Here is a 15261-nt window from a genome sequence, read left to right as displayed (position 1 = left end):
GCTTGCCTAACAACGCCCCTTAGCCGTTATAAATTCACTGTAAACCACGGCTTCTTGGGGCTTATTGCTTTAATATAAACAATAACAATGACAAAAGCACATACTAAAGTTAATAAAACTTAAACTAAAATTAAAACTTAATTTATATAATAGCGTATATAATACTAAAATTTGTGTTTGTGTATATATGTATATATATATATATATATTAAACAATTAATAAAAATGATAAAAGCACATAAAATGACTAAAATAAAAACAAAACTAAAATACAATTTAATTAGAAAAATGAATAAATACTATAATTGAATATAAATATTACTAAAATAACATTGAGGTTCTGTTTTCTGTAAAATACTCCCAATTTCCATTCTGGCACAACATTTCATGAAACTCTATAATAGTGTAAAAACACCACTGTACATTCATGTATGCTTCACTCCTTTGTGTGGTTTTCCTATTAAACTGTTATTCCCCCCCTATAATATGAGACTCATTTAGTTATATAAAGACCTGATAGGTGAAAACAGGTAACATGACTGATGAACAAATATAATCATTTTAAAGACATAGTTTACCCAAAAATAAAAATCCCTGGTCCCCATTGACTTCCATTGTATTTTTTCCTTACTGTGGAAGTCAATGGGGACCATCAACTGTTTGTTTACACACATTCTTTAAAATATCTTCTTACAACTTGAGGGTGAATAAATGATGACAGAATTTTAATTTTTTTGGTGAACTATCCCTTTAAGTTGTCATTTCTTGCTCTTAAATAACATACTGTAATATTAAATGCAGAATTTCAGTTTCATCTCTTTTTGTTTTTTGTTGCGTCTTGTTTCTTCAGACAATGGCCAAAGTTATAACATCCATGCTGAAGTTTCCTCCGGACCAGGCGCAGAAGGTTCTGGAGCGTGAGGATTCCCGTGTGATGGTGAGCGTGTCTTTAGTATGCAGAAGCAGCTGTGAGTTTAAGCGTAGCCTTCAAAGACTCTCCATAACTCTCCATATGTTAACAAACTGGCTGAAACAGGCGTCCCAGATGTACAGCACTGATGTTCATTCTGCAGTTCATGTGCTGAGAGGGAGCCGATCGGATGCTAAATGAAGCACATATGTGGTTCTTATCAAATACTTTATGGTTTGTTATCAGGTTTCTGCAGTGTGCTCACTGTTTCCTTTCCAGTGTTCCATTAATTTGATATAGTATCATTATATCAGGAAACTGAATTCCTGACATTTATTTCAATTTCTCCAGTTGTTTAGTTGCTTCTTTGCTTTTTGATAAACCACTCATTCAGGAAATCACTGTTCTGTAACTATTTACCGTTTAGATTTTTTTAATGTTTAGATTTTTCGATTTAAGTCTCTTCTGCTCACCAAGGCTGCATTTATTTGTTAAAAAAATACAGTAAAAACAGAAATATTATGGAATATTATTACAATTTAAAATAACTTTTCTATTGTAATATAAAGTAAAATGTAATTTATTCCTGTGATCAAAGCTGAATTTTCAGCATCATTACTCACATGATCCTTCAGAAATCATTCTAATATGCTGATTTACTGTTCAAAAAACATTTCTGGTTATGATCAATGCTGCTTCATATTTTTGTGGAAACTGATACATTTTATTTTCACGATTCTTTGATGAATAGAAAATTCAAAAGCTCCAATTTTTTTAGAAATAGAAATTTTTGTAACATTATGTCTGTACTGCGAAGTAAATACAATGCATCTTTGCTGAATAAAAGTATTAATTTCTTGAAAAATAATAATAAAATTCAAACACCATAGTAGATCATAGTAACTGTAGTAGAACATTGTAACAGTAATAGTAACTGCGTAGTAACGTGCTAAAAATCTCTCAAACTCCTTAGGAACAGCATAGCAACACCCTGGCAACCTCCTGCAAAACCCAAGCATTGTATCTAGCTAATGAGTTGTCACGTTTATTCAGATGGCGTCATGTTTTTGGCTAGTGATTTTAATGCATGTGCTTGCAGCTCTTAGTTGAAGTAACTGGGCTTCTGTTCCCCATCTGTGTGTTTTACAGCCTTGGCTCCGGTAAGGTGGAACCAGAACCGTGCCTGAACCTGACTGACCGAACGACAGATTCTCCAGCTGCTGCTGCTGAGAGATGCTACTGACATGAAAGAGCCTGCTCTGCTTATCTGTGTGTGTGAGCGATATGCAATATGTATGCGTGTGTGTGAGAGCGATATGTATGTGTGTGCGGTTAATGGTACAAGGGAACTTGGTTAGATTAAGAAATTGAGAGAATTTAAAGAATATTCTTAAATTTGTAGCTTGTCAGAAATAATTTATTACATGAATTTTTCTTGCTTTCTCTTTTTATTCTTTTAAAAAAATTTTTTTTTTTTTTTTGGGTAGACAGTTCTTTTTTTAAAGCTGCATTTGTATGATTTGAAGACTTGTGCAATCATTTTGATTGTAAGTTTCAGTTTGCTTGATTCTCTCTATTTTTCCTGAATTATTTTGTCTTTTTTTCTGTTTTAAGGTAAGATGAAATTACCCTTTAACTATCTGCACAGCACATGTACGATATAAAGACACAGGCTCATAGTATGCTGATTGTTTACTATGTTTTTTTGTTTGTTTTTGTAACTTAATACTGTATTTTCGGGGAAACTGACTAGTTAGAACCACGCTTCGTATTGTAAATAATCATTGTTGGGAAAAAAAAGGCTATAAATCTCTGTCATAGGGCACTTTGAGGCGGTTAATACATTTTAAGACAACTAATAAAGTTTTATTTACACTACATTCAAATCCTCTTTTTTTCTGCATGCAGAAGCTCTGGTAACATTGCTGTATGTTGCGGTTGTCAGGTAAGACTGGTTAAGCATCAGATTAATTCTCACTATAATATAGTCACTGTTGGCCAACTAATGTATAAATATGCAAAGATTTTGTACAAGAGATATTGTGATGCTGAATGATTACCATATTCATATACCATGATACAGGGACCACCAAAAAACAAAAGCATTAAACTATCACTATTTTATGGTGTCAGCATTCAGATATACTCCAGAGAATGAGCAAATTTGCATTACACACTGTGTATGTGTGTGTATATATATATATAGAGAGAGAGAAGTAAGTGTAGATTAATACACAGCAGAATATATATCTCCAAAAAAACAAAAACATGATCACCATTTTTAGTGTCAGTATTCAGATGCTTAAAATTATATATAGTATATTTATTTATAATAATTTAGTATATATACTGCTGTTCAAAAGTTTGGGATCAGTAAGATTTGTAATTTTTTTTAAAGAAGTCTCTTCTGTTTATCAATGCTGCATTTATTTGATCAGAAACAGAAAAAAAACAGTAATGTTGTGAAATATTATTACAATTTAAAATAATGTTTTTTTTATTTTAATATACTTTAAAATGTAATTTATTCCTGTGATGCAAAACTGCATTTTCTCCAGCATCATTACTCCAGTCTTCAGTATCACATGATCCTTCAGAAATCATTCTTAAATGCTGATTTATTATCAATATTGAAAACAATTTTGTTAATTTTAATTTTTTTTTTGGAACCTGAATAAAGGCATTTCTTAAAAAAAAAAAAATAATAATAAAATACTGACCCCAAACTATTGAATGGTAGTGTATAGTTACAAAAGATTTATTCTAAAAAAAAAAGTGCTTTTTAACTTTTTATTCATCAAAGAATCCTGAAAAAAGTATCACATATTATATAAAAACAGACATTAAGCAGCACAACTGTTTCCAACATTGGTAATAAATCAGCATATTAGAATGATTTCTGAAGGATCATGTGATACTGCAGACTGGAGTAATGATGCTGATGAAAATCCAGCTTTGCCTCATAGGAATAAATTACATTTTAAAGTATATTCAAATAGAAAACCTTTATTTTAAATTGCAATAATATTTCACAATATTACAGTTTTTTATGTATTTCTGATCAAATAAATGCAGCCTTGATGAGCAGAAGAGACTTTAAAAAAACAACAAATCTTACTGATCCCAAACTTTTGAACGGCAGTGTGTGTATATATATATATATATTCATGCATTTTACATTTTCGCCAAATATAGAAAAACCAAGGATCTCCTTTTTAAACAGACTATTGACCAAACCTGTCACAGTGTGTAAAACTTTTACAGTATGTAAATATGTACGCCAGTAATGAGCTGCAGTACTGAGCGCTGGTGGTAGGTGTCGCCAGTGGACGCGGCGCCACGCGCTCCTCGGCCTGTAACGTGAAATGTGACGCTGGCGCGCAACAACGCACGCGTCATCTCGAGCGCAGCGCTTTAATGCCAAGAGAAACTCCAGAGACGCATCAGAAGAGAAGAGCCCTGCGATGAGCGCGCTATCCTGACCCAAACCTCCGATCCACAAACTCAAACCCTGTTTGCATGCGCTTGATTCCCACATTTAAGAAAAGGAAGTCGTGTAATCGTATAAATGTAGTTTTTCCATTTTGGGACTTTATAGACAGATTGAATAGCTTTTATAAAGTTCTCATCAGGTTGAACACTGAGGATGCGCAACAGAATGACGGAATTTTCTACACGGAGAAGAAGCGCTTTGGAAGTTTTTGTGTGTTTGTGTTTGGTTTCATTGGCTTATTCCTTCAACATTGACTTACAACATCCCGTGGTGTTCCGAGGACCAGATGCGACGTTTTTTGGATATTCGGTGCTGGAGCACGTCCATGACAACACACGCTGGTGAGTACTTGGTCTGGAATGGAATAAGCATTTATACAGTCAGGTTTGCGTCTTTGTAGTTGTTTTAATGGTGAAAATTAGTATTACCTCACTTTAGTCTGTTGAGGTTTGTCTCAAATTGTCTTTTGGCGTCCCTGGTACAAAGGTAAACTGTCTTAAAGACTTTATAAAAATCAAAAATAAAGTTTTATTATATATATATATGAATAGTCAGTACTTACATTTTGCCGTTACTTTCCTAACGGTAAGCGCTCGAGCGGTCTTCAGTTGCCAAGGTTACCTCCTCAGGTAACGTTAAGGTTAAATGTCAGTTTTCTCAGGTGAAAATAATCGCGTAATTAAACTTTTGTGGTCACTGAAATGTTCTTAATGATATATGAATAATTAAAACAGTGGTCTAAATGTAACCTAAAAGACCCCTATAGCCGCATGTTAAAAAAAAAACACGATAAATGTCATAACATTGACGCCGCTAGCATAGTATGTCAAATGTAAACTTAAATGTATTTTTAACAGTTTTGTCTTAAATCAATTTGTAATAAAATAATAAATGATGAGAGCGCTCGCTTTTCCGTCGCTATGGTTACCTAAAGCGAGCGCTAATATTGGTTTAGCGCTAGGTGAATTATTTACGTTTTCTGTGTAACTTGTCTTGTTTATTTTGATTTATCTTGGTGTTGGATTGTCACTGTGGCTTTAAAAATTATTTGGACTATTAAAATGTGTATTAGTATTGCGTAAGATGATAAAAACCAAACCAAGTTGCATATGTTTTGATTTCAAACCAGTCTCTGAGCATGAATGAACAAGTGAGTTATTCAAGTAATTCTGGAAAAAGCTCCTTATGCATTTGGAGAATGACATTTGGTTTGCTGTTTTGTTGTCTAATCTAATGCAAGACATTTAGAGCTTTTAAACTGTGATTACAAGCAGCACCACAAAATAATTACACTTATGTACATGCATTAGCTTTACTCAGCTCATGCTAACAAAAGTACAATGTTTTCCCTTACTTTTATGACTCAACTCTTGCCATTACATTTCAGACATGCAACTTTTTGCAACGTCCCTCATGACTGTTATGTACATGCATTAGCTTTACTCAGCTCATGCTAACAAAAGTACAATGTTTCCCCTTACTTTTATGACTCAACTCTTGCCATTACATTTCAGACATGCAACTTTTTGCAACGTCCCTCATGACTACAGATGTTAAGCCTTTCTTCCAAGGGCTGTCCTAAAGTTTAAAGGGAAACACTGGCCAGCGCCCAAAACATTGCCTTTGCTTCAGTGGAGATGATGATGTAGTTCTTGCATCACCGAATTGTAGAGCCAAACCATGACAGTATGACAAGGCAAAACCACCTCCAGGGCTAATTCATTTATTAGGCTTCCCTATTATTCATCCATGACACTTACAGACAAAAAACAGACCTACAAAGTCTAGTTTTGTTTTCCATTTGTATAAATCTGTCCCAGGCATCCCAGGTTGTGTGTGTAGTTGTATTGTGATGTACAGTGACACTGTTTCTCGTGATGTCTGTAGGATTGTGGTTGGGGCTCCCAGAGCAAACTCATCATTCAGCAGTTCGGTTCAATCACCTGGAGCTGTATACAAGTGCCGAATCCGCAACAACCCAGAGCAACGCTGCACTGAGATGGACCTCGGCAGAGGTGTGTATCTCACAAATATCCAGAGTACACATGCAGTAGCTCTTACTTTACCTGTATACCTATAATATGTTTACATAAAGCCACATCTCAGCTGCGTGATTGTTTATATAATCAAAAATGTGACTATATTATTGTCAGACTCTAAATATAAAGTTGGATGTATTATGTCCAACTTTATCCACAAACATATCCTCACATAAAGTGGTAGGCCTATAGACTAAATAGCAAATCTTAACTGACTTTTTTTTGTCACAAAAATTAACTATATTATCATCTGGATCTTTATATAAAGTTGGATATAAAAGTATGTCCATATAAAATAATAAGTATATAAAGTATGACTTATATAAAAAGTATAACTTTCTTCAGATGCATACAGTATACTTGTGTAAAGCAATATGAACCATATAGCAAATCTCAGCTGTGAGATTGTTTATATCATCAAAAAAAATGTAGCTATATTATTGCACAGCTCTCTATGTAAAGATGTCTAACTGTGTCTAAAGATCTTTTGTAAAAAGGGAAGTGAAAATGTGTTGATCTATTATCATTATATCCTTTGTGAGTGTCAGATGTGCTTGGTTTGACAGCACCAGTTTAAATGAAAAACAGTTAGACGATGCCATCTGCACAGTCAAATCAACCGGTAAAAGAGCAGAACTGTTTTACACGGGTAGTTTAAAAAACCCAAACCACTGTACAACTGAAATCACTCATGAAGTTAAACATGGATGGATTTTGGACCGGTCAATATTTGAAAACCTGCCTGGACGATTGTTTTAGCAGCCTTGTTTTTGTCACTTTAACAACTTTTCTCCCAGTTTTAATCAAAAACATGGTTGTTATCTTATCCTGTTATTTTCACATTACCCCTGTTATACTAACACTCATTTTCAGCACTAATAGTGGGTCGATTTACACTTTTACTTTTGTAAACATGCATCATACTGTGAGCTTGTTTATGTGATGGACAGCTGACAATATCATTGTTTTTTCTTTTTAACATTATTAATATTACTGTGTGAAATCAGTTAAAATGTCTGTAGTCTGGCTCCTGAAGTATTTTGATAGAAATGATGAATGGTTTGGCTAATATTTTCCGAACGGCCTTGCCAAGTATCCAATGTGTAGAAATCTCTTGAAGCTCTTTTCTTGTGGTGGAGAGATGAGAGCAGTTTGTGTGGCTTTTAATGCGCACACTCCTGCTTGCGCTGTCTTACTGACAGAACACACATGAGCAAATGAGGCATGTCCTGGGGCCCCAGCTTTGAGTGTACATGAATCATTTGGGATAAGACCCTTCATGGGCCCCCCTTGAGAAATATTGCTACTGATATAGTGAACTAGTTTCCGTTTCTCTGAAGTGCTGTTAAAGGAATAGTTCACCCAAAAAATGAAAATTTGCTGAAAATGTACTCACCCTCAGGCCATCCAAGATGTAGATGAGTTTGTTTCTTCATCAGAACAGATTTGTAGAAATGTAGCATTACGTCACTTGCTCACCAATGGATCCTCTGCAGTGAATGGGTGCCGTCAGAATGAGAGTCCAAACAGCTGATAAAAACATCACAATCATCCACGAGTAATCCACACCACTCCAGTCCACAAACAGCTGATAAAAACATCTCAATAATCCACAAGTAATCCACACCACTCCAGTCCATCAGTTAATGACTTGTGAAGTGAAAAGCTGTGTGTTTGTAAGAAACAAAGACGTTTTAACTTCCAGATCAGATCGCAGTACCATTTACTCATCTGCTTGCGGACATGAAGCTATTTATCGGTTGCGAAATGGTCTTGATCTTGATAATTGCAAGCATATTTTGAGCAATTCTTTAGCTGTGTAATGCAGACCCTTTCTTCTATTTTTACAGCCTTCATTGAAGTTCTTTACTGGTAAAGTGAAATGCATTGCCCTCAGTTGTTATGGGAGGTAATGCTCCACTTTCTAGTATGTTTCTTAGCTTCATCAAATACAGTAATTATGCTATTTCCTTCTAAGCAACACAGAACCTATTCAAAGCCATATTTAGGATGAGCAATTACAATCTTTATTTAGAGTAATAGAGCCAGTTAGTAATCCACACCACTCCAGTCCATCAGTTAATGACTTGTGAAGTGAAAAGCTGTGTGTTTGTAAGAAACAAAGACGTTTTAACTTCCAGATCAGATCGCAGTACCATTTACTCATCTGCTTGCGGACATGAAGCTATTTATCGGTTGCGAAATGGTCTTGATCTTGATAATTGCAAGCATATTTTGAGCAATTCTTTAGCTGTGTAATGCAGACCCTTTCTTCTATTTTTACAGCCTTCATTTAAGTTCTTTACTGGTAAAGTGAAATGCATTGTCCTCAGTTGTTATGGGAAGCAATTCTCCACTTTCTAGTATGTCTCAGCTTCATCAAATACAGTAATTATGCTATTTCCTTCTAAGCAACACAGAACCTATTCAAAGCCATATTTAGGATGAGCAATTACAATCTTTATTTAGAGTAATAGAGCCAGTTGATTGTCTGGGGGATGAGGGTACTGAAGGATGTGTTTTATAGTGTACTATAGGAATAGATCTGTTCCAAAACCTAGAGAGCTGACTACCTAGACTCCATTCTTCATAGGTGTAATTTCAGAACAAAATTTTGGCCAATTTCAAAGGCAGCATGGCATGTATTCCCCAAGGAAAAGGAAAAGCAATTGCAAGTTCAACGTTTGGAAGAACTGGCATAAAAGATGAGAGAAATGTTTATTATAAATATACTTATACTCACTCCAGGTTTATTGGGAAAACAGGCCTGTGGCAACATTTATGCAAAATGATATTATGTTGTTTTGTGCGCATGTTGTGAAGTAAAATGTCCAGTGAGTGGCTCTAGAAGTGCATTCAGTTTTATCCAACAAATATGAATCTGGCATTGTTTTATTATGTTGATCGTTGTACGCATCACAGCAGTTCGGAAATTAAATGCCATCTACGCTAAACCTAACTGATAGTGTTAACAACAGCAAACATGAGATAAAAAAGCATTTGCAACCATGCATTTTAGCATGTTTATATGAGACTTTGATCTCTTTTGTGGAGTTTTTTGACTCGTGTTTTAAGTGACTGTACCAGGTGAGCTAATGAGCAAGTTTACTATGTCATAAAAGACATGCATATGGAGTTGTTTGTGTGATAAAAACATTAAAATGTATTAGTTTGCAAATAATATACTATGGTAAAAGTGTCTTAACATAGTATTGTGCAAGGAACTACCAAAAATAAGTCTTTATTTTTCAATAGTCTGCCTTCGTAATCATAATTTGTGTGGAAAGGAATAAAAGTAGTTTTTGTTTTACTACCACTAGTGCTCATTTCGACCGGAAACTTGTATAGGTACTTTTTTGGAGCAAATTTTTCCAATGACCCTGGGTTGATTACATTTCATACAATAGTGCAAATTGTACAGAAATTGAGTGAAATCTAATTAAAACTGTTTGTGTGTTAGTGTTGCATTGCTAGCTGAGCAACATGCTATTGCCATCCACTGTACTGAACTGTTATTGGTTGATCAGGTTTGTTCCCACAGTGTTAAAAAGATACTCACCTGACAAATCTTTCACCACATTCACTGTTGACCAACTCTCCATCATAGTTGCCCTGATCAAAGTAGCATGCGCATTTGTTTTCTTTCAGTTATCCGTTAACTGACCAGCACACTCCGGGCTCACGCTCGCTCACTACATGCTTCCAGATCTCATCCTACTTCTCATCCCCTCGCTATGCGTTTCACAACCAGAAGAACGCGGCACTCAGGACCCACACAGATGCGAAAACAAACACGTCTGTTACGGAGATGGCCGAGGGGGGAACCGGGGTTGCTGATTTGATGAGATGTTTATAGTCTGAGGAACATTCCTTGCGCCTTCTTATTTGAAGTGATGGCCAAGGTTTTTAAGAAGGGAATTCTTCTCGCTGTTTGCCTGCAGTCTTGACCCTGTAAAATATATCTGTGTTCAATGAGTAGTGTTTTTTGGATGGTGCTTCGCTGCTAATTGCTGAAAATAATGTTTTGTCCGTATCCCAAGCAAACTTCATCTTGGTTTTTGACAGTTTGTGTTTCCCTCCTAACTTGAGATCTGGCGCTCGTCTTTGTGTGCTTTGGATGCTTCGCAGCTTTGGGGGCAAAAGCATTAGCTTCAAACAACCCGAACAAGACATGATTAGGACCAATTGTCCCACCTTTGACAAGCTGCTGTTTAGGAGGTAAAAGGTTGTTTCCTGACAGACTTCGTGTAATAGCTGCTATAAAAGACTAAATAATATTGCTATTAATACTGCTATAATTTCCATCCAAGTTCATGCTAGTTTCTCTTGGTTAGTGCTCGTCTTGCTGGTGGAGCAGAATCACTAAAACTTTCTACATGACACTGCTGCTCAAAAGTTTGGGTTCAGTAAGATTCTTATAAGTTTTAATCAGCAAAAATGCACTAAATTGATCAAAAGTGAAGTCTTGCATATGGCGCACTATTTCCTTGACACTTGTAGGGCATTTCAAATCACTTTTGAGTGTGACAGATAGGATGTTGTCTTTGTAGGAAGTAGATGCCAGAACAATTGACTAGTTTTTGAGCTGGTGTGAAGATTTCTGGTTATGCATTGATTCATTCAAAACTGGGTGGGAGTAGAATAGGAATCCTAGTTCAGTTGGGCGTTTTGCAAGTCTCCGCACCAATGCTGTCAGTCTGCTGAGAAGGAGGAGAAAAGAACCAGAGCCAAAGAAAACAGCTGCTGTCCCGGGAGCCATCACTCTTTCTCCTTCGGACAATCACAGTTTGCCCCTCAGAGGTCCGCTGTAGCTCAACGCTCATAGATAAACATTAAAGCCGACCCTTATGCTTAGATAAACTCCCTGCAGGAATAACACGCCTTGCTCGTAAATCCTCGATTTTTGTGCAGTTAAATACCCAAAATAGACAATAGAATACCTCCAAAATAGATCATCTCTGATTCAAGAAGCTGATATCTCATATTTTCACTTTTATATTTTCCGAGGTCACCAGTGTTAACCATTTTTAATCCTAAACTTTTGATGTAAATGAACTGTGATCATGCATTGAGTTTTTATTTAAAGCCTTACATTTTAGTAAACAGACTGGGCTGTGTTTCCCGAAAGGATCGTAAGCATAGATAGAAATTACCTCTACAGTCTGCTTAGTTTTTACAATGGTTTTGGGAAATGCAGCCCTCGTGTATTTCTCTATTGTATTCCGTAGAGCTGCTTTATAGCTGAACTGAATTCGTTTGATAATTGATTAACTTTACAGCATTGACACATTTATCGAACGGAAATGAATCGAGTTGAACTCAATTGAGCTGAATGACAGTATTGTCTTCTGTAGAAAGTATTGAAATGATATTGCAATCATAATACTGTTGATTTTGCCATGCATATAGCTACTGCTGCTGATATGGTGTTAAATCTTAAGTAAATAAATTGTCTTCTGTAGAGCTGATTATAGCTAAATTGAATTAGTTTCATAATTGATGAATTCTGAAACATTGAAACTGTTATTGAACTAAATTGAGTCAACACTGAATACACACATTTTAAACTAACACTGTTATTTTGCTGTTTATTACCGTGAAGCTGCTTTGAAAGAATGTTTATTAGATGTAGTGCTATATAAATAAATGTGACATGATTTGACTATGTACCATGGTACTAAATGATCACCATATTAATGTACCATGATATTTATGACGATGGTACCTTTTGGTATATCATGGTACTTTTTTTGTAGAGCAGTATACACAACATCCTTCAATAATAGTCTAGATGTGTTTTGCATGGCTTTTGAAGCCAAAGTTCATTAATCAGTCAGTACGTTTACATGGACAACAATACTCCGATTTTAATATGATTAAGACAATACTCTGATTAAGAATCTACCATGTAAACAGAGATTTTTGCTTACCTTAATCCGGCTAAAGTCATAATCGAAGTAAACACTATTCGAATTAAGACGTGTGGACTATTCCTATTTTAGTCGCATTACCGAAGCATACACACACGGCAGTGGTCAACCATTTGACGGCAAATAAAAGAGCTTCAGCACCACCATCGTCTGTATGCATGTACAAATAATTAACTGCACTTGAAGCTTTCATAAAATTACAAATGAAACACCCAAAACTGTACATGGCATCATCGCGAAGTTGAACTATGTTTATATGTGAAATTCTGGAGGGGACGTCGGATGGCGTCACGTGGTGATGTAATGACGTGTGCCATTAATCGAACTATGTACTATAACATGTAAAACGGGAACATGAAAGGAATATTCTAAAAGCAACTCATGTAAACACCTTAATCATAATATTGTCTTATTTAGAATAAGGTAAATAATTAGATTACTGATGTCCATGTAAACGTAGTCAGTGTTTAGTATGTTGCACGCACCTTTCTGCTACTGCTTTGTGAGATTGGAAGTTAATTTGGTCAATAGAAATAAAAATAGAGCTTCTAGACTTTGATTCTCCAAGTAGGGCAGTTGGCCACTAGCATTGTGAACATTGGAATAAGTTCATACACTTCCATATATTTGCATTTGGTACACATGAGTTTTACATTTCAAATATTTTGTGTACTCATCTTACTAACACAAAGCAGTATTGTCTGTATTTAAGCAAATTTAACAGTCTCAAACATTGACTGTCTGACTTTTGTTTCAGGCTGTCTGGTCTCAGAGTGGTATTATCGTGTTTCTCATTGCAGACAGAGATGTTTGTCTCTCTGTGGGCTACAGTAACGTTCTCATTCTGTACTCTAGGAAATAAGCAAAGGGAGTCCTGCGGGAAGACGTGTCAAGGCGACAGGAATGATGAGTGGATGGGGGTCAGTCTGGCTCGACAGGACAAACCTAACGGAAAAATTCTGGTATGTTACATTTTGTTATAGAAAATAAGCAATCTTTCCCAACTGTGACTCTAAATTCTGATTGGATTAAATGTTTTGAAGCCACATGGCTTATAGTGTGATGCAGGGATGACATCATTTTGTAGCCCAACCTGGAAGTCATCATCACCCTGGTTTTTTCGACAAAAAGCCAATAGTATTTTTCCATTTGATTTTGGATTGGATTGGTTGGATTGAATTGGTTTTGCAGAAAATAAACTCTGTGGCCAGCAAAAGTTTATGATTCTTAGGAATACATTTATAGCAATGTTTTGCCATCTTTCGCATTTGGTATCTGCTATTTTTGAAGTAATATTATAGCTACCAAAGGCTCTTAATGTTTGGTGATTTTAACGAAACACTGCTGACAGAGCCATAGCATTTTGTTTATGTTTGGAAGGTTGCTTTGTAGTGAGTGCTCTGGAAGGGTTGCCATGCCCACATATTATAAGCAAAGCTTATTAAACATGTTCGGGTTGTTGTTGGGGCTTGGTACATAATGCAATCCAGTTTCTGGAGTTAATAACGTAGGCAGGTGCAGGTCACGATATTTTGGTATGTGGCTTATTTCCAAGCAGTGTTCATTTTGGTGACGAATAATTTTCGTTGTAATTTTCATCATCAACAAATTTTTAACCGACGAAAATGAGATTGCCTTTTTCAAGACAAGTAAAATCTTAAAGGGGTCATCGGATGCCCATTTTCCACAAGTTGATATGATTCTTTAGGGTCTTAATGAAAAGTCTATAACATATTTTGGTTAAAATTTCTCAGTGATAGTGTAAAAAACACCCTTTTTACCTTGTCAAAATCAGCTCTGCATAATTCAACCCGCTTTTTGCATGTTGCTTTAAATGCTGATGAGCTCTGCTGACCCGCCCCTCTCTTCTGTGGGGTGACGAGCCGTGCTCTGAAAGACTGTTTACTTTAGCCGCATTTAGCCCTGAAACTTGCTAACTAGCACGTTATTAGGAATAGCGATTGCAAAGATCTTCAAAAACAAACGTAATCCACTGCGTCTTCAACAGCTCAGATGTCGGGAGTAAATGACGACTGCTATGTTCATTATTACATCCAACAACAAAACACCTCAATCACTATGGAGCCATTCTTGTCTACGTCCCTGCTCCGGCGTCGAAACAATACAGGTCACTCAGGGTGGGTCTAAGGTAAGACGGCCGTGTATACCTGTTGATTTATTGAACGCAATGACCAATCAGAGGCATTAAAGTTAGAACCCATTCAACGCTTAAAACGCTGGAGTTTTTGTCCAGTGCTCAGTTCTGCAAGCTCGAGAACCATCTTATTATAACGATGTAAATAAAAGATTAATTGTGCAGTACAGAGAGATTCATTGATTATAACGGAACTTTGTGAGATCGCAATCAGCTAAGATGAATGACAGGTTTTTAGGGAGCTCTCTTTGCACGCTTTGTGTGGGCTATATGTAATTTATGTTATCCATATAGGCCGATTTGTATAAAACGTTTGTTTTTCACGCTACACGCTGGAAAATCCTCTTGCAGGAGATGATTCCCTTCCTAAATTATAACATTAGCTATATGTTTTACATGTATAAATTATGCTGTTTGAGAAAAATGTATAAATATAAATTATTTTTTATTAAATTATTGTCTTTTAAATTTCCACTGTGCTAAAGCCAAAGCAAATTTAAGAAAATATTATCTGGAAATATTTATTTCATGAATTCATATCAAGTTATTTTTTTCTACCCACTGGGTGGATTTTTATCATTATAGGGTAGATGTGTACACACACTGCCAACCAGGGGCACCGCTAAGGGGGGGAAACTTAGGATAATTCTAAGGGCCCCCAGATATCTGTTTTATTAGTAGTAACAGTAGTAGTAGTAATGTAATAGAAATTATAAATGTATCTACCAAAGAGT

General features: G+C 35.8%; 2 protein-coding genes across 2 annotated transcripts in view; both read left to right on the top strand.

The window, feature by feature from the left end:
• Positions 1 to 2361, top strand: part of LOC107688375 (golgin subfamily A member 4-like) — a 40704-nt gene extending 38343 nt beyond the window's left edge. Inside the window, exons 24-25 of the mRNA XM_016486065.1 lie at positions 851 to 937; positions 2060 to 2361. Coding sequence (XP_016341551.1) covers positions 851 to 937; positions 2060 to 2074 — 102 coding nt within the window. The 3' untranslated portion in view covers positions 2075 to 2361. The remainder of the gene's footprint in view (positions 1 to 850; positions 938 to 2059) is intronic.
• Positions 2362 to 4370: 2009 nt separating this feature from the next.
• The window catches only part of LOC107688464 (integrin alpha-9-like), a 97952-nt gene continuing 87061 nt past the window's right edge, over positions 4371 to 15261 (top strand). Inside the window, exons 1-3 of the mRNA XM_016486173.1 lie at positions 4371 to 4744; positions 6291 to 6418; positions 13228 to 13334. Of these exons, the coding sequence (XP_016341659.1) occupies positions 4557 to 4744; positions 6291 to 6418; positions 13228 to 13334 (423 nt within the window). The 5' untranslated portion in view covers positions 4371 to 4556. The remainder of the gene's footprint in view (positions 4745 to 6290; positions 6419 to 13227; positions 13335 to 15261) is intronic.

This window comes from Sinocyclocheilus anshuiensis, unplaced genomic scaffold (assembly GCF_001515605.1).
Source record: "Sinocyclocheilus anshuiensis isolate Anshui unplaced genomic scaffold, SAMN03320099.WGS_v1.1 scaffold265, whole genome shotgun sequence".
Taxonomy (NCBI): Eukaryota; Metazoa; Chordata; class Actinopteri; order Cypriniformes; family Cyprinidae; genus Sinocyclocheilus; species Sinocyclocheilus anshuiensis.
This window is presented reverse-complemented; position numbering and strand designations above follow the sequence as displayed.